This window comes from Neopelma chrysocephalum, unplaced genomic scaffold, assembly GCF_003984885.1.
Source record: "Neopelma chrysocephalum unplaced genomic scaffold, ASM398488v2 Primary Assembly neopelma1_23, whole genome shotgun sequence".
Taxonomy (NCBI): Eukaryota; Metazoa; Chordata; class Aves; order Passeriformes; family Pipridae; genus Neopelma; species Neopelma chrysocephalum.
The window spans coordinates 32046106-32064131 of NW_020897691.1; the positions used below are offsets into that span (position 1 = coordinate 32046106).

The window sequence follows — 18026 nt, forward strand, 5'->3', positions numbered from 1 at the left end:
CATCTCTTGGGGGATTTTTTTTTTCTCTTGTGAAAGCCTGCGACATTTTGGAGTGGGATGTGTGCTGTCATCATGCTTAAGGACTACGTTGATGCACAGCAGCAATTTCAGTTTAGATCTTTAACAGGGTTCTTAGCAATTCAGTTCAAATACTTACTGGACACGTGAGTGATTTTTCCCTTTTAAATTCTTCTTCCAGTGAGCAGAATGGTGTTTTGCTTCCCTGAGTCTCCTGAGATCTTGCAAATAGAGAGAGTTGGTGGGGGAGTTTTTCGAGCTTTCCAGGACTGTGCTGCCATCTCCTGATCAAACTTGAGGTTTCCCCTGCTGAAAATCTATCGGGACAAAGGCTAGCAATCTTTTTCCTTCTCTTTCCAGAATGAACAGTAGAATCATAGAATCATTTCGGCTGGAAAAGACTTCTAAGATGATCGAGTCCAACTGTGAACCTAGCACCACTAAATGATTTCCCTAAGTGCCACATTCATATGCCTTTAAATATTTCCAGGGATTGTGACTCAACCGTTTTCCTAAGCAGCCTGTTCCAATGCTTGACATCCTTTCTGTGGAGAAATTTTTCCCAATATCCAATTTAAACTTCCCCTGGCACAACTTGAGGGCTTTTCGTCTAATGCTTTTTACTTGGGACAGGAGACTGATCCCTATCTCGTTACAACCTCCTTTCAGGTACTTTCAGGGAGCAATAAGGTCCCCCCCAAGCCTCCTTTTCTCCAGGCTAAACCATCCAGCTCCCTCAGCTGCTCCTCATAAGACTTGAGCTCTGCAAGGAACTCCATTCGTTTCCTCCCACCTACTGTTTGTCAAGAGTGCTTGTGCAGAGGACACCTGTGGGCAGTGGCACCGAGGCTGGGTTTGGAAGAGGACCAGAGCTGCTGGGAGCTGCTCTTGCTAAGGGCTCTCCCCGGTTTGCCTGGCAGGTATAGGAGAGACTGGGCAAAGGTCCATTCTGGAAAGATGAATAACATTTTCTGAATGTTAGTTTTTGGGAAATTCAACCTAGATTTTTAGGAAAGTTTTGGGGGTTTGGGTGTGTTTTTTTTGTTGTTGGTGGTGGTTTTTTTTGACATGTCTAATCCTACCTTTTCTGATGCACTCACTATTTGCCCACCTCCAGGGTTCAACTCCGAGGCCTACAAGTGTTTGCCCAATCTCCTTCCCTCTCTCCACCTCAGTATTGAGACTTGCATCTTTCTTCCCTGAGGCGGCATGATGCTGCACCAAAAGCTTCCCTGCCACTCGCGCTCCTCTTTTTCCTCCTGTGGGGAGACTGCCTTGCTGCGTCCCCTTTAACCATTTTTGGCGTGTCCAACGGCACTTCTGGGGTTTCCCCTGCAGCACAAACACTGGGTGGTCTCCCCGGAGGCAATTGACGCTGCCCCATAAGCGGGACACGGTTCTCACCACAGGTTTAGAAAAACTGCTGCCGGCCATGAGCCGCACCGCACCGACGACGACCACCGCACCGCGCCCGCACCACACTCATCTCTCACGCCACACGGAGGCCCGCCCCGCACCCCGCGCTGTGCCCACCCCAAGCTCTGAACGGCGTTCCGCACCACGCCCACCCTACAGCGTGACCAACACCCATCCCATGCTCTGCACCGCATCCCACCCCACCACGCAGGCACCGCGCCTGCCCCAACTCAGGACCGTGTCTGCACTGCGTCCCGCACCATGCCCACATCAGCCCCGCCCCACGCTCCGCACCGCGCCTTACGCGGGCCAGCAGGGCCGCGCTGCGCCCACCAGGAGGCATCCCAGGGCCGAGGCGGTGTCGCTTGTTTATCTTATTTTAATTTTATTTTATTTTATTCATTTTATTTTATTATTTGGCTTTGGTGTTTTGGTGGTGGTGGTGCTGGTGGTTTGGTTTTGGGTTTTTTCGTTTATAATTTCCTTTTTCGTTTTCCCCAGCGGCAATAAACCCTACGTGTGGTGCGTCTAAGAGTGCCTTTTGCAGTGATGTTGTAATCTCACTAGATTGAAAAGAACAAGTCAAACGTTAACTGCCCCACCGTACATTTATAATGGCAAAGTGTTTTCCTCTCAGATATTGAGAGTCTTTCTTGCATCCAAACCCAGGGTGTTATTTACTCTTTAGCCCCTACTCTGCTCATTTATTCAGGTTTATTTATCTCAATAAGTGAGCCATTATTGGAAATTCTTTTTAGTAATAAGGCATGAATTTGCTGCTATGTTCCTTCTAAAACAGGAGTAAAGATTTAATGGTAGCATACCTCCTCTCCTACAGTATGATTTCTGTCACTAAAGTAATGGCAAGTGGTATAAGAGACAGGTGGTGGTATCTATAAACTCTGCTAATGGCCCCATCAACATATGTTTAATGTATTCTAAACTATACTTCACATCCTACTGTTACCAGTACATTTCCTCTGGCACCTCTTCTCAACAAAGAAATTTGGAGAGGAAAGGAAACATTAATAAACCCAAAGTGTTTAATTTGAAACCAGATATAAAGTTTAACACTGCTTATAAGAAAGCTTATTTGACAAGAGATCAGCTCATTACAGATCTCAATAATTTTGTTGCTAGCATTAGTGAAAGGCTTTGACAAAGCAAAGGCTTTTTAGATATAGTTACGGCCTTTCTGCTGTGTTTGGTGTTTGATCATGTCACGCAATCACATCAGCTTCTAATGGATTACAAAAGTCGACCAGTCATGAGACAACCCTGGGTAAATGTTTGTTGGGAGGAAAAAAAGGTCAGTCTACAACAACAGGATTTCTCCTGCTTAGCTTTTTAAAATGTATCTTCCTCTGTATACTGCATGGATATATTTCAGGCTGACTTCAGATCCCCTGCTATTTGGTGAGGTCTTGAACAAACCTGCACTGCCATTTCCCCTCCAAACTTTCAGAGGGTGAGCTTCGGGTGGTGACAATTTGCCTCCTCCCTGTTCATGAGGAGCTGCCAGAGCAGCAGGGCCATAATCCCCAGCAGCGTCACCAAGTGCTTTGAGAGCACCGATAAAAGTGATGACAACACTGATAGTCCTTGTGCCAGCAGTATGTATCCAAAGCCTTGCCAACAAATTCTGAGTGAAATCAGCTGTCTTCAGAGTGCAGAGATCCCATGAAGAGTGGAAATCTGGAGGAATGATCACCTGTGTGTGAAGTCAAGACTCCGGTCATTAAGACCAAATTCTGTCCAATCTACTCACGAAATCCCTACTGAAATCAACATTTAATGTGGCATAGAAAGGCACAATTTGGATGCCATCGTTCTAGCCAGCCCACAGAGGTCATCCTGAATGTGCATCGTATGAAACAGCTGCTATTGGAAAGCCTGGCTTTGTAGCACTATTATATGCCATCACCAGGAACACTTTCTTCCAAAGAGTTGTGTTTCTTGAAACACACCGTAACTGTGATGTTAGCATGTTTTTCCTGGGGCTGTGCTTGTCTAGCAATGATGACAGGCAAAATTCCCGGCTGAACTGCAGTATTCACAGCATGCCTCTCATTAGCAATATCTTAATCTGAAATCACTTGAAACTATCTATTTTCTGGTACCATGCTCAGGATACAAGGCCCTTTCCAAAAAAGTGGACACGATGTGATATTGGGGAAAAGAAGCAGTGTCAGTTTAATGTATTCTAAACAGTGTCAGTCGTAAAGTGCCAGTGCAAGAGAGATGAGGAGCTCTTAGGTATGAAACCCCAGCTGGACTTTTGGTATCCAAATTCCTATGTACTGCTATATATGTGATCTACATAATGTACACCTGTAGGAATCAGCTCCTCACAGAAGACACAGAAGCCTCCATCCTTAGCTCCTGCTGGGGCTCAGGAGGAGAAGGAGGGGATGCTTTCACTTCACAGCTTCTTCCTCAAGGAATCTGTTCAGGCAAGAGGGGGGCAAGGTCTACTTCATCTCCTGGTGGAGAAGAGTCCTTCTCCCAGAACTGGGCACTGAGCTACTGAGTGAGAGCAGTCGCTAAAGACCTACTGACTTAAACACAGAATTATCCTGAGAGCAGTCATGGCAATTGTGTTCAACATGGACTATGGGAGAGACTGAGATCTGATACAAACTTGTGGGTTCTGCCCTCAGCTAAGATTTTTGAAAATGCTGTGACCATGCCTGATTTATTTGGATTGATTTCTTATTTACAAGTACATGCTTAGGGTAAAAAAGAGAGGTAAACATGAGAATAGAAGAAATTACTAGACATTCAGAAGTCCTCTACAATATGTTTTAAAGGATTATTTATTATGAGTAGTAACAAAACCATTTATTATTATATTCTAGGAAAAAAATACAAGTATCTTCTATTCATATATAAGAGTAATTCAAATTGCTTTTGTGTTGTCAGTGCCAGAGTCATTCTGTGATTTCCAACAGAACATTAGTTTATGGGGTTTTTTTTGTTATTACAGAGAATCAGTTCCACTCTAATGAAATGAAGCACTTCAACGTGCACTTAGTCTTAATTGAAAGTCAATGAATCTACTCATATATGTAAAGCTAATTTTCTAAAAGCCAGACTGGAGTATATAACAACCTGAAGGATCAGGCCCTAGGAATGTTTCCTCTTAATCATTGAAGAAGATTTTCCTTTAGATTCAGTAGGGTGTCCCTTCCTCTCATTTTATCCAGTGCACGTCTTTATCCCAGATGGTGTTCTTTATAAGAAGTCCAGAGAAACAGATTAGTTACTAGAAACTCTTATTTGCCTTAGCAATTTTGGTCTCAGATACCCAGTCTTCATCTCTCAAACTCTGCAGTAAAAATTATAAAGGGGAAACACAATTGTGAGAATTCCTCTGTATTGTAGCATCACTTTTGGAGCCCGTTTTCCCTCTTGCTTTACCTTTTGATTTTGCTCAGGGGTCAGTGGTGGAAAAGTGTTGAAGACCATCTCCCATTTGTCTGTTTTGGCTTTTACTGGTCTGTGTCTCTTGCTTGCTAGTCCCTGTTTTTACCCATCCAGTCAGGTAAGAGAGCAGTGCCTCACAGTGTTTCATGTGTAGCAGGGATGGTGGATGTCTTATGCTGTGTCGTGATGGAAGCAGATGGGACCAGATTTTAGTATATTGCTAATAAAGTAGAGCCAGACTTCCTCTGACTCTTCCGGCTCCATGTTTGACTTGGTGTTTGCAGGGAACGCAAGCCAACAGAGGGAGGGTTTGTCGCTGTTAAAGAATATGCAGCATACATACACACTTGGCAAAGACCAAGGCTCTCAGCTGCAAGAGCGCAGCTTAGCAAGATTTCCTTACAACTTTGTCTATAGAGTTGCTGCTTTCCCTGCATGTGAAAGATCAAATTTGGGCTTTTTGAAATCATTCCTACCTTTTTCTTTCCCTACGCCTTCCAATGCCCTGTTATTTTTTTTCTCTAAAACCATAGTATAAAATAAAACATTGGTTATTTCACTGAATTTTATTTTCATTTTTTGTATAAATACCTTTATCTGCTCAATTTTTAACCTCTGTATTCATTCCTGGTAAGGTGCTAATAATTGTCTCAGATGCACACTTGTAATATTAGCCTTTACATCCAACCTTGCTGAGCCTCTGTGTGCAGTATAGTATTGCAGTTTATTTCCTGAGGGTTGTTTGTGGCTCTCTCAAAGCTGCCCATTGATACTGAGGCAGAGATGGTTAACAAATACAAGCTGGGAAAATCAGTTGATATTCCATTTGCTGAAGGCCTGATGGAGAGCTGTACTGCAGTAGCTAATGCAAAGTTCTGGTTAAATATTGTCTGACCGTTTGCACTATACCGTCTGTTGTTTTTACACTAAGGGCTTAGCAGAGGTTGGAGGCAGTATTGACTTTGTAATTAAACTATTTTAACTTCAGGATTTTGTAATCACCATACTTAAACCATCTGTTATGGTACATGGGCAATTCTCCCAACCCCCACTCCACTCCTCCTCTCTGGGAAAAAAACGCCATCATGTTTTTAATTGCAAAGCCCCTCTCAGGATGTGGGTAGAAAGGGAAAATGGGAATAATTTTGTATTTTTAAGACAATGTGCAAAAGCTTCACGGATCTCACTCCTTGAGAAGGGAGATGCATGTAGGACTTCCACTCCTAGCTCCTCCTGTCCTGGGAGCAAAGTAGAGGGTTTCAGAGTGAGCACCTCCCTTTTCTGACTGACTGCTCAGCTCTTGCCAGGGACTTCTGCTGGGAGAAGTGAGGAGAGCAGATGGAGCCTGAGCTCTACCATGGCAGAGCCTGGCAATGAGAGTTGCTCCTGTGGAGATCCACTGAGCTCTTTGCACTTACGGAAAGGAAAAAGAAGAAAGGGTTAAGGCAGAAGAGAGAGGAGCAGAAGCCATTTGTGTCTGTTGACCTACCTGTGTGTGTTCCTTGCTGGTTAGGACAAGTAGCTGAGGTTCTTGATGCTGCTCAAAAAGAAACACAGCTGCCTTTATAAGCTTGGACAAATCCCTCAGGATTTGCCTACTCCTGCAGGTTGCCTTTGTCAGTATGGACAAAGCCATAGCAAACCATTCCAGGGGTATAACAATTTGGCATTCCCAGGAAAATGGGTATCAGCACTTGGCAACCCCAAATTCTGGACTTTCACACGTGTAACTAACTCAATGCAAAGAAGATGATAGTTGGAGCACTTGTGATAGTAATACTGACAGGCATTAAAACCTGAGCTTTCTCTGCCTTGGTAAAACAATTTCCTTTCTTCCAGCTGTGTGGGATTCTTTTGTTTTGTTTTGTTTCAGTGGGTGTTTTGGTCTACTGTTTCAGTAGATCTAAATGTGTGCTAAATGTGTGCTAAGGTAGGGTTTTTGCTGGATTCTTGATTCCAAGTTTGCTGCTCTGAATTTAAATCACTAGATCAGGCATTTTTGTGCATCTCTTGGTTAAACATGTCTTCTGTTTCATCTTGCCCCAGTTTTGTGTATTCACTTGCATTCTGTTACCTGGAGTCAGCTTGGCAGAGCTCTTTTGACCAATGAGTGAGATAAATGCACCTTCACATCTTGTCACATAAACCTGAGATAATGAAAAAAGAGAGAGAGAGAGAGAGAGAGAGAGAAAGTGGCAGGGAATCTTCCCAGTTGTATTGATCAGAATTCCTTTTTTTTTTTCTCTTGTTCTAGTTTGCCGAGGAAGAATTTTCTTTCAGGACAGAACAAGCTGCTAAATCAGACAGCAAATGTTCTATATACCTGAGTCTGGGATACAAATGTTCTCCCACATATCATATCCATCACACGGGTTGTGTAGACCTGCGCTTTGATCCCATCCCGATTTTGTTTGGCATTATAGCTTCTTTTTGCAGGACAGCAGATAGAGCAGTGCTTGAGAGAGGCAGGTTTTTGCTGTTAAGCAGTTCCAGCACACCAGCACTCCTGAGGCTGGTAGAGGGCTGGCCACCCTTTGGTTGTCTCAAACTGCCTGCCCACTGACTCACTTCATGAACCTCTTGCAGGGAAATTACTAATTCTTCAAAATTCCTAAATGCTGAAAAAAACTGGTTGATGCATCATGATTGTAAGTGGCTGAGAAATTCCATTTAATTCAATCCCATTTGACAGCAATAACCACTGTTATCAATGATACTGGGTTTCACTGATTTCTATCCTATTGTTACTATTTATTTCCTTTCCTAAAGAGGGACCCTTGTACCATGCTGTAGTTGTTGTGGAAAAGTGTAGCATTTGAACCAGTGCTGCCATAGACCAGTGACATGCAGTGAGACCAGTGCCCACCCCCCCCCCCTCCCCCCCGTGAGTTTTGTTTTAATCTCTGTGGCTCTCCAGCATGCACTTTCCTGGCAAAGCCATTTCATTAATGCCGGTCAGCAGGAGCTGCTGAGTGTGCAACACTTCAGAAGAGCTGTTTGCTTACTTGAGAAACTAAATGCAGATGTAGAAGCCTTGCCTTACCTTTAGAATTGTCAATAAGATGAAAGACCAGAGGATAGCATTTTTAAGTAGTCAGTCATGGGGGATTTTGCATGTTTTCACATGTTGATCTGTGCAACACTGCAAGAATCAGTTTCTTTAAAGATAGGTAAGTATTGCTATAGAAGTAAGATTTCTATAAATTTTTAGAAGATATTTTCTGTTACTTACAGGATTAGGATGAGATCCTCATATGCATCAAAAGCTCTCTACACCCATCAGTGTTAATAAAGTTAAACTCCAAATGCCACTTTCAAAAATGCTTGGGCACTTTTTGGCTTATCTCTCTGTTCACCTCTCAGCTTAGCCACAAGGACATATAATGCATAGCCAGATGTTGATTAAACACATATTTTCCACTACACACTATCTGGACATCATCCAGTTTCATCATAGAGACTGTGTGATGTCCAGTTCAATCTCGTCTGCTATGTGACTAGCATTTCTTGAAGGTTAGCGTTAACTCTTACGAATTGCATTGTTGCAGGACTGCTGCCAGCCTGGCGCTGGGGCTCACAGAGTAATCCAAGCAGGTGGACAAACATGTCACCCTGACCTTGCAGACTGCACTGAGACTTTGAGGATCAACAGCCAGGAAGGGACTTAAAATTTGTCATGTACTAACTGCGTAACGACTGCATGTCCTCTTGCCAACCACACTTCTCAACCTCAACCGAGGCATCTAGGATCCTCACAGGATACGTGGAGCGGGTCATGGAAATCATGTGAGCCACAACTAAGAATCTGTAAGAGCAGCAAGGGCTAAGGGAAGGGACTGCTGAGCTAAAGCAGTCCTAAGGGACAGCCACCTGCCAAATTCTACTTTGCTTGGAGATGGACAAGAAAGGGACACATTTCCAGCCATAAATAATTCAGTTTTGCATGGGTCTGAGTTGTCCAGACTCAGGGGAATCTCACTTATCAGTGATAGATAGCCTTCAATGCTGGCAGAAGTAGTGTGAACCTCATTCCCAGCTCTTTGGAGAGAGCAGGAGCTCTGGAAGGCTCCTTTTGAAAGACTGTGAAAGGATGGGGATCACATTGCTGATGTAGAGCAGATGTGAACCCTGGAGTGGACAAAATATTGATTTTTTCACTATTTCTCTGCAAAGGGAACAACTTGGCTAGAGGCTGAAGCCAGAGTATGCTCTACAGGATTGACTGTAAAGTCAGGAGATAAAGACCACGCTGCAAAGCAGGGGAGCAAACCAAGCTGACTATATAGGTATGTTTTCAGTTTCTTCTGATAGCACCATTCTACTATATGTAAACTTTGGAGCAGGACCTTCTACAATTCTTGAAACATTACCCATATTATCAATTATACAATGCGTATTTTGGTAGTTTCAGGTACGGAACTGAGAGAGAACTGTTACGTCTAGGGCATAAAAGGTGTTTCATCAGATCTTTCTCAGGAGCTAGAAGCTGGGTAACTGCTCTTTTAAACATATCTGGAGTTTGGCCATGTGACCTCTAAAATGAAAGTACTTACCACAAACTGAAAGTTGAGGTCTGTCAAAAATTAACAGCTGCTGTGGATTGGGTGTGCAGGAACACAGATCCAGTACGTCAGTCAATGGATTGCACACCTACATAGGAAAAAATGTTTAGAGTCAAGGGAAAGATGCTGTTAGAGAATTCAGTACATTTGGGCCAGTTTTTGAAAGCTGATCATACTTTAAAAATGAAGCTTGTTAAAAAGGGAGAAAGGAAGGGCTATTTATTGTTCACCCCTGTATTACATACAGTTTGTATTTCTCCTGTAATGGGGATTTTCTAAAACATGTAATTTTTACTAAATTTCAAGTGATCTCTGTATCTTGGTGCAAAACAGGTGACTAGTCAATAAAGTCTGAGCAAAACTGAATTATATGGGAAAATTAAATATGACAGGAGTCAAAAAGGCATATAGTAATCTAAATGTACAATTTCACTGTATGTTTCTTTCTACTGTAGCAACCAGGGCACAAGGGCAGTATGAACATTTGGCCCTTTATTTGATCAAGGATAATAATCAACTAAGCCAAAAGGAAGGGAAGTAGATTTTCCTAGTTCAGCTGCTAGTATAATCTTTTATGTGTTCCCAGTTGTGTAACCATTGCTGTATGCAGCATTGTAACATGAGCCCATTGTTAAATGGGAAAAAACTGTGCAAATTACAAAGAATCCAAATCTAGAGAAATGGTATTTGGTGTCACTTATTGTGCAATGAGCACAATATTTTGCCTCCCCTATTTTAGATCCCAGCCCCGCTTTTCTCCTGTTTTGTCTGGTTATGCCTTCATTGGCAAGTTCAAGTCCTTGTGAGAAGGGATTCTGCTGAGCCTGGTAGTTGCTGCAAATGTCTGATGACCATGGAAGCAGCATAGTTTTTAATAGGATCTCCTGCTTTCCCGATCTTTCACCATCCCAGTAATGCTGATTACTTGAGGTCTAATCATTAGCAATGATGCAGCATCTCTCTAGAGGATACAAATCCAGCAGTCCTTCCATTAAAGATATCTTCTCATCTTTGGTTGTGCAAGATACGTCTCTTTTCCATCAGAGAAGTTTCACCTAATGGCTAATTAGACATGCATTGATCCTGGCTGACACAACTACTGACCTAGTACTAGTCTTTTATTTCAACTCTTAGCTGAAGATAATGACTATATCAGTGAACACTTATTAATTTCAATATTAAGCATAGATACATTAGGGTCTTAAATCCATGATTAGTTCAGATTAATTGCTTCATGTTGGCTTGAACCTCAACCATAACTTCAGATTCCAGAAATGCCAGCCTCAGAAGAGTGATTGATAATGTGGTCTCCATCACCTAAAATTTTAAATTAGTTTCACTCATTTCTTCTAGACCTGGCTTTAACCTAAATGGCTCATCTTCTTTAATTTCCAAATGTAAATTTCAAATCAATTTGAAGTCTACTCTTAAGACCAGACCTTGAAGGAATCATAACTAGATCATCTGGTCTGACAGTAAGTTTTGTATAAGCTCAACAATCCCTGCTAAGTGCAGAAACAACTCACTTTTACCTGCTCCTGCCCAAGTAAATCTTAATTATAATTCTGACTACAATAGTAATCTATATTGTTCTCCCTCCATTCTGTTTTATCTAGAACTAAGCATAGTTTGTGGATCCCTCTAAGCAGCAGCATTAAGTAAAGGTTGATGGCCACTTCTAATTCTACTACTGTCTCATGGTTCCAGCTTCATGTTGACCCAGCCCCTGAAGTTAACCTTAATGCCAAAGCTAACTCAGGTCTAAGCTCCATCCTGAGTACATCACTAAGAGGAAAGCAAAGAACTTCCATGAATTAACTACCTTAAGTTAAACACACTGTGCAGACCTTTCTGGCAAGAGCCATAAGCCAAACTCAGGCATTGTGCAGGTTCATCCAGCACAGTAGCCTGAATCCGAGACCATAAATTCAGACACAATAATACACAGGCTTACATTTTAGAAGTTATTTCACTGTGTTTTCACTACACTTTTAAAGGTAAAGGCCAACTTTCTCACTAATTTTGAGTTTGGAATAATATTCCTGTGGTCCTAATTACCTTCAGGGTCAGAGAACTGCACTTCTCTTGCAGCACAAATTCTGTGCTGCTAGGCGTGGGCTCAGGGCACACAAGCAATTGTTTTTTCTCCAATATTGCTTCATCTTGGTTGATATAATTTGTATTAGAATCAGTTTTACTTTAGAAGTGGAAGCTGATTTGACCCATTCATGCATCTCTTTTGCCTTTCCTATAACCCGTTCAAATTCATTAATATCAATAAATAGATCAAAAGGATTTAATTTTTCATCTTACTTTCTCAGAAAAAAAAGCAAACCACCTTTTTTCTTCCCCTTAGGCAATATTCATTTGACACTGATTGTACTCAACATGTACAATTTTTAATCGTGGATTTTCAGGCATTTATATATTAAAAGCAATGCATCCACGAAAATTGCAACTGAACTGAGTAGTACAAGACCACCAATAGGCAACTCCATTGATTCTTCATATTATTTACTGTAATACTGTTGCACTACAAAAGGTAAAAATCTTCCCATGGGGTATTCACAAAAGCTATGAGTTATTTCATTTCCCACAGACAAAACTTACTGAATTCTTCAAACCATATATTTGATCGAACTAATGGGTCATAAAATGGAAATTCCTCATTTGGTTTTGCTAGTTACAATTATGATGGGCTTGGTTTGTTCTGCAGCACTATGGAGAATTCTCTCAACTGGTTATTTGAATATTAGAATATTTTTTATTGATCCTTACTATTCATGAAAAACTGTGATTTGCAACAGTGTGACACTTTATGTTACTTTCTATTCTGCAGCCTTCAGAAGAATCTGCACATTTAATGACATATGATTGTTTTTTAATTCAGATAATGTGCAGATACAGTAATTTATGGGGAAAAAAAAAGCACAAAAAACCCCAACAAGCCCCAATGAAAAATGTTTCACATGAAAAAAGAAAATGACTGGAAATTATGCATATAAATCCCATGTGAGATATTATGTATCATGAACAATTCTTTTTACATAGGGCCTAACAGACTAAGACCCTGTCTGCTAGTGATTGCCTACCTCCTCTAAATTCTACATATTGCTCTCACATGCATTCAACAATCTGGAAGCTTAAAGTAATTATTTGTGCCATGCCGCTTGTCAGCAGAGGCAACCAAGCATTTCAGGATAGTGACATATCCCTTGTCCTAGTGGCATATCCCTTGCCTTTGCACTCCCCTTCCCCATCTTATCTCACTTGGAATGGCAGGGATCTCCTCTCCTGTCACTGACTATAGGGGTGACCTGCATAGATAGAGGACCTGACTTTTATAGGACTCATTTTAGAAGAAAATATATCATGTTCTGAACAGTCATGAAGAAAGAACTCTTTTGCACTACTTACTTCACTTGCTACAAAGCCTTGTCTAATAAATATTTTTTTTGAATAGTCTGTGTTACCACTACATGTCATTGTGAATTTTTATAGAAACCAAAACTTTTTTACACCATTATGGCATTTTTGGTCACAGCATAAGTCTTCATCCTGAAGGATGAAGCAATTGAGTTGAAGCAATTCAGTGGAATTACTAAGCAATGGTGTCTCATTTCTACATAAATTTTTTCATATCAGGAATTATGCATGAGCTAGCCCAGTCAAAGTTTTTTATTACTTTTCTGCTGCAGTCAGGCTTCTCATGACAGAAAATACTAAAGGAAGTTATACAGAATTAGAAAGAAAGGCTTTTTCATGGTATCATCCATTTTCTTCCACCAAAAAATGCCTTACTCTCCAATTCCACAATATTCAGCATATATTCAATGGGCTGAATGGGAATATGGACATCAAATACCCTCAGAAGACTGGATTTAAATCCAAAACTGAATCTGCTGTTGGGACAACCAGATTATAAAGTAAGACCTGTTATTTCATGAATGTGTAGCAAGAAGTTTGTTTTGTAAGTGCATTCTCTGTCCTCTGTAATACCATTAATGAATATTCTTAACCTGGCTTCTCCAGACGCATGTTTGTGCACAGATTATCATGGCACTTGTAAAATATTTTTTTATTAAAATAGCTATCTAAAGGGTTGCAATATTTTAAAATAATTTTTATTACTTTTGGTTTCAGTTTATACAGTTGCATTAAACCCATGAAAATTGATGAACATATTTTTGTGGATTTCCATCAGCAGAAATTTTCGGCTTGCACCACAAGTCGTTCTGAAATCCCATGACATTTAGTGGCATAGTTTTATTTCCTTCAGTTATTCAACTACAGTAGCAGGCTACTGAAATTAGTTAGCTTATATTTGCATGTTTTGTTGGTTTTATTTTAAGAGAAAGAGAAATAAAATACCCATAATAAGTTTTATTTATTTCCTGAGGACTTTCACTTACACAAGTAGGCACTAAACATTTGAAATAGACTTTCCAGAACACAACAGTAAAAAACTTAAGAATTTGGCTTAGTTTCATTTAAAACTGTAAAAATTGACCTTGTAAACATTTCCATAGGAGGTAGGATACATACATTTGACAGTCTGTCAAATATGAGAAAGTAAACAGTTACTCTGTGGTCCTAATAAATAATGAGCAACACAGGCATTAAATAAACCTTTTTTATAAAAAAAAAGAAAGAAAATATATAAGTGAAAGACTAAAATAACATTTTTAATAAATTAGGAATAGATGCAATAATTTCTTTACAACTTAGTCTTATTTGCAAGAATCAGTGGCTCTCTCTGCTTACCCTAAATTTCTGACTGAAAAGCTGTAATGGTGAGAACAATCCTGAGAGATTCACAAGCAGGACCCAATCTAAACATAGCTATTTTTTTATGTGTGGATGTCTGCTAATATCACTAAAATGGCTCCTCTAACACCTATAATATAATACTTTTATATTCCACCAACTTGAAAGGCATTGTCTTCATAGCTTTAATGTCTGGAGTTGGAAATTAAGCTTAAGGCACTGACATGTTTCTCCCAGTTAGGTTCCTCCAGCAGCTGCTCCCATGAAGACAGTGTTGATTGGTGGTAACGATGACACCATATCTCTGCTTGGTGGGCCATGGACCTCCAGATTTTCCTGAGAAGGGAACGGACCAGGTGTTCCATACATACATTGTGAAGAAGATGTGGTTTGCAAGTTTGAAGCTGTAGTGAAAAAAAAAATTACCATCATTGCAAGTTTTCAGTCTATCGAATTTAACAGAAATTACAATCCATTTTCATTTGATGTAACCTCTTTTCTACCAGGCACATCATCTGAAGGACGGAAATGTCTGATCTTCTATGCAAGGTTAGCAGGTAAGTAGCAGGAAGATATAATCTTGTGGAGAAACAAACAGTGCCCTAGTTTATATCTTCCATGCAACCCTTTTTGGAATGTGAGACCAAACTCAGCTGCCATTTGTATAAGGCATATACCCAAACAAACCCTTTGCAGTCAGTTATTTATGCCTAAAATTCACTGTCAGTGGGAGCTTTGCCTAATATACTCAGTTGTTGGAGCACAGGATGGGGACTATACCACAGGAAGTATATACCTAGACACCTCTGACCCAGGGTTCATTTGATCTGTTTGACAGTTAGGATCCTTAAGAGACCTTAGAAAAGCCCAGTCTGTTATTAGTTCACTTAATAGTTAGAAAGTGTTTCCTAAACCAGATTTTTCTGCAATTCAGGCCAGTCATTCCACTCCTCATGGACCACGGATCATAGACCTCCTTATGGGAGCAAAGAGTTATTAAACCCATTGTCCTGCAATTTTAAGGAAAACACATCTTATGATAAATCCGAAGTACTGAGTTATTTCATCTCTATATTGCATTTTATATCTTATATATGTGAGCTACACTTTAATACTCAACACTTGCTAGGATGCTTTAAAGTTCATAGCTGTTCCTCAGTTGTTGGCTATACTTACGCATAGGAGTCCGGCAGACAATTGAAGGTGAGGACTCTGTGTAGTATGAGCCCGTTTGTTTTCTTCCACTGTCATCTAAGATATTTAGTGGATCATGAATATCACTGTATGATGGCAGTGATCGAATGCTGCTTACACTGCTTATTACAGAAACATGCTGATCCACCATTGTTCCAAGTCTATGAGATTCTGAATAATTTATGCTGTTTCCATAATATCCTATTGAAAGAAGATTGAAAAAAAGACAAGTGAAACTACTGAGTAGGTTAGGAGCCTGTGATAACCTTGGACAAAAAGTACTTGAGAATAAGATAATTTATGTACACATACAGCCTAGTAACATTAGAAACATGTGCAATGATTGACCCAAAATAGAGGTGGTAACAAGGAAACAAAAAGATGCTAAGCGTTCAGTCATGCCTTCAGCACAGAAAATTGCCCTTCTCTTCTAAATTCAGAATCAAACATAGCCTGCAATTGGTGGCTGTAAGAGACACCATGGGAAGCCCTATCCATAGTTCAATGCTCCCTTTTGAAGCTCACAGCCAAGGAAGATATATATGGAAAGAAAATCTGCAGGGTAATACGGACTTACTGCATGTACTAATCCATATAAAAGTAACATTTCCACTGTGTCTTTCCTCCAGCAGAGGGAGGTGGAGGGCCAAAGTCTCAAACTATTGTTAATGCACATTTTTATACTTTGTTTCATGATCCTGACCCTGTGACTAGAATGGCCCATTATGCTGATCCCAGAGGTAAACTATCTTGTGTCTGCTCTGTTTCATAGTAGATGTTTTGGGGGCTTTTCAAGGGATTGTTAAATGACAAGGCCATGCTGCTTTTGCTTCCTTTGTGCAAGACGTGGTGATGGTACAAAAGGAAGATTAGCATAGGTCAGCAGATGCATTTGAGGCCAAATTAGGATTCACCAGAGGAAAATAAATCCTTAAGTAGCTTTTTAAGCTGCTTTACACCATTGTGTGTCATCAGAGAAGTGAAAAACAGGAATGTATAAATAAGAGTTGAAATGCATCTTTCATAGAAAAGAAAAAGTGGAGAAAAAGTATTTTACTCCATCAAGGAAAGAGAAACAGAAGGGAAAAAGAAAATATATATTAATACCATTGGAAGCATTAGCAGGATATGCTGCTCCTGGACATGTAGACACTGAGTTGTTCAAGAAATTGAAACTCCCGGTATTCAGAAACTGCATACTGTGTGTGTCCTGAGGCATGTTTGAGGGACCGTAGCTGGAAGGGGATCTGGCATTGTATGGAGACACAGCACAACTGTTGCTGAAGTAGTCTCTGGAGAACTGCTGTTCACTGAAGGCATTGAATCGACTGTGCTCTGCTCTGTGGTCATAAGCTCCTGAAGTGGAATGGGCTTGTGTTCTGAATATAGCCTGGTAATTGGAATTGTTTCCATAGTAATTATGATTAGTTTGTGACAAAGTCTGATAAAGGGGTTCTGAGTAAGAAGAGCACTGTGAATGTGTCGATAACACGGGACCTACACTTGGAGGTCTCACAGCCATTGGCCCCTGGTTGATAACACTTCCTCGGCTGACCATGGCTGGTGAAATAGGTGGAGTCATGAGGTGGCCAGTGCTTTGAGACAGCTCCATTTGATCTGGAATAAATAAACATTAGTCATGATTAGCACCCATACTGCAGTACTGCTGTTAAGGCACTAACCCTCTAGCGAAGTGTACATTACTATTTGAAACTTTTACAAAAGATATGCTTTAGCCCCCACCTACACAACTCACAGCTTTTAATCCTTGGCTACAGGCTATAAAGCTTCCCCCTTTCATTCTCCAGCTTGGAGACGACACATTCAGTGGGAAACTCCAGCAGTTACAATCCTCCTGTGCTCCAGATGTTACTGTTCATTCTCTCCTCATAAGAACCTCACCAAACCAAGAGGTATAAGGTAGTTTACCACTTTTCCAAGAGGAACTATTACTGGCAGGGTAATTACAATTGCTGACTTCTCTTTAGAGAAGAAGCACAGAAGGTGAGCTGAAATGTTGTTTATAAGAGGTCTTTATAAATGCATGTGGTCGTTGCCTCTTCTACAACAACATGTTACTGTGAACTAAAAGACTAACAAGCAAATTGGGAAGGAGAAGCTGGAAGAGTTGATACATACCTGTCAGCTGCATGTTCTCACTGTCTCCTGAGGTGAAGGAGTTCAGACCAGAAGGCACACTGCTGGGCTGGCTAGCTGACAAGGACACATAGGTTTGCTCTGCTAGACACTCATTCTTGACTGAAGTGTCACTGGGCAGAGGAGCAGCTTTGTTACGATTTGCTAGGAAGCAAGAGCTTGGTGATGCAGTGAAGGTGGCTTTGCTTGCATCTGAAGGAGTAAATCAAAGCTCCTGTTGGTTGTTATGTATGCTCATTGCACATAAATTTACTGCTAGAGTATAGACAGCCTATGAGCTGCCCAATTTGTTTGTATCTTTGGTTGATTATTCTAAAACCCTGTGAAGTCTGCATATTTTGCATGTAGGCAATGAATACAAATATTGCTCTAGTCTTGATCTTCCTGGTGAAAGTGTTGGTATCATTTTCCCTGACCACAGATCTATATCACACAGTGTCAGCTCTTTACCGAAGCTGTCGTAGTGAAGGTATGAATCAGATTTAT

The 18026-nt window shown here is 40.8% G+C and overlaps 1 protein-coding gene across 1 annotated transcript in view; it reads right to left on the bottom strand.

Moving 5' to 3' along the window:
• Positions 1–14067: 14067 nt before the first annotated feature.
• The window catches only part of RFX6 (regulatory factor X6), a 34706-nt gene continuing 30747 nt past the window's right edge, over positions 14068–18026 (bottom strand). Inside the window, exons 16-19 of the mRNA XM_027692648.1 lie at positions 17523–17732; positions 16491–17000; positions 15366–15584; positions 14068–14593 (exon numbers count right to left, since the gene is read on the bottom strand). Coding sequence (XP_027548449.1) covers positions 14427–14593; positions 15366–15584; positions 16491–17000; positions 17523–17732 — 1106 coding nt within the window. The 3' untranslated portion in view covers positions 14068–14426. The remainder of the gene's footprint in view (positions 14594–15365; positions 15585–16490; positions 17001–17522; positions 17733–18026) is intronic.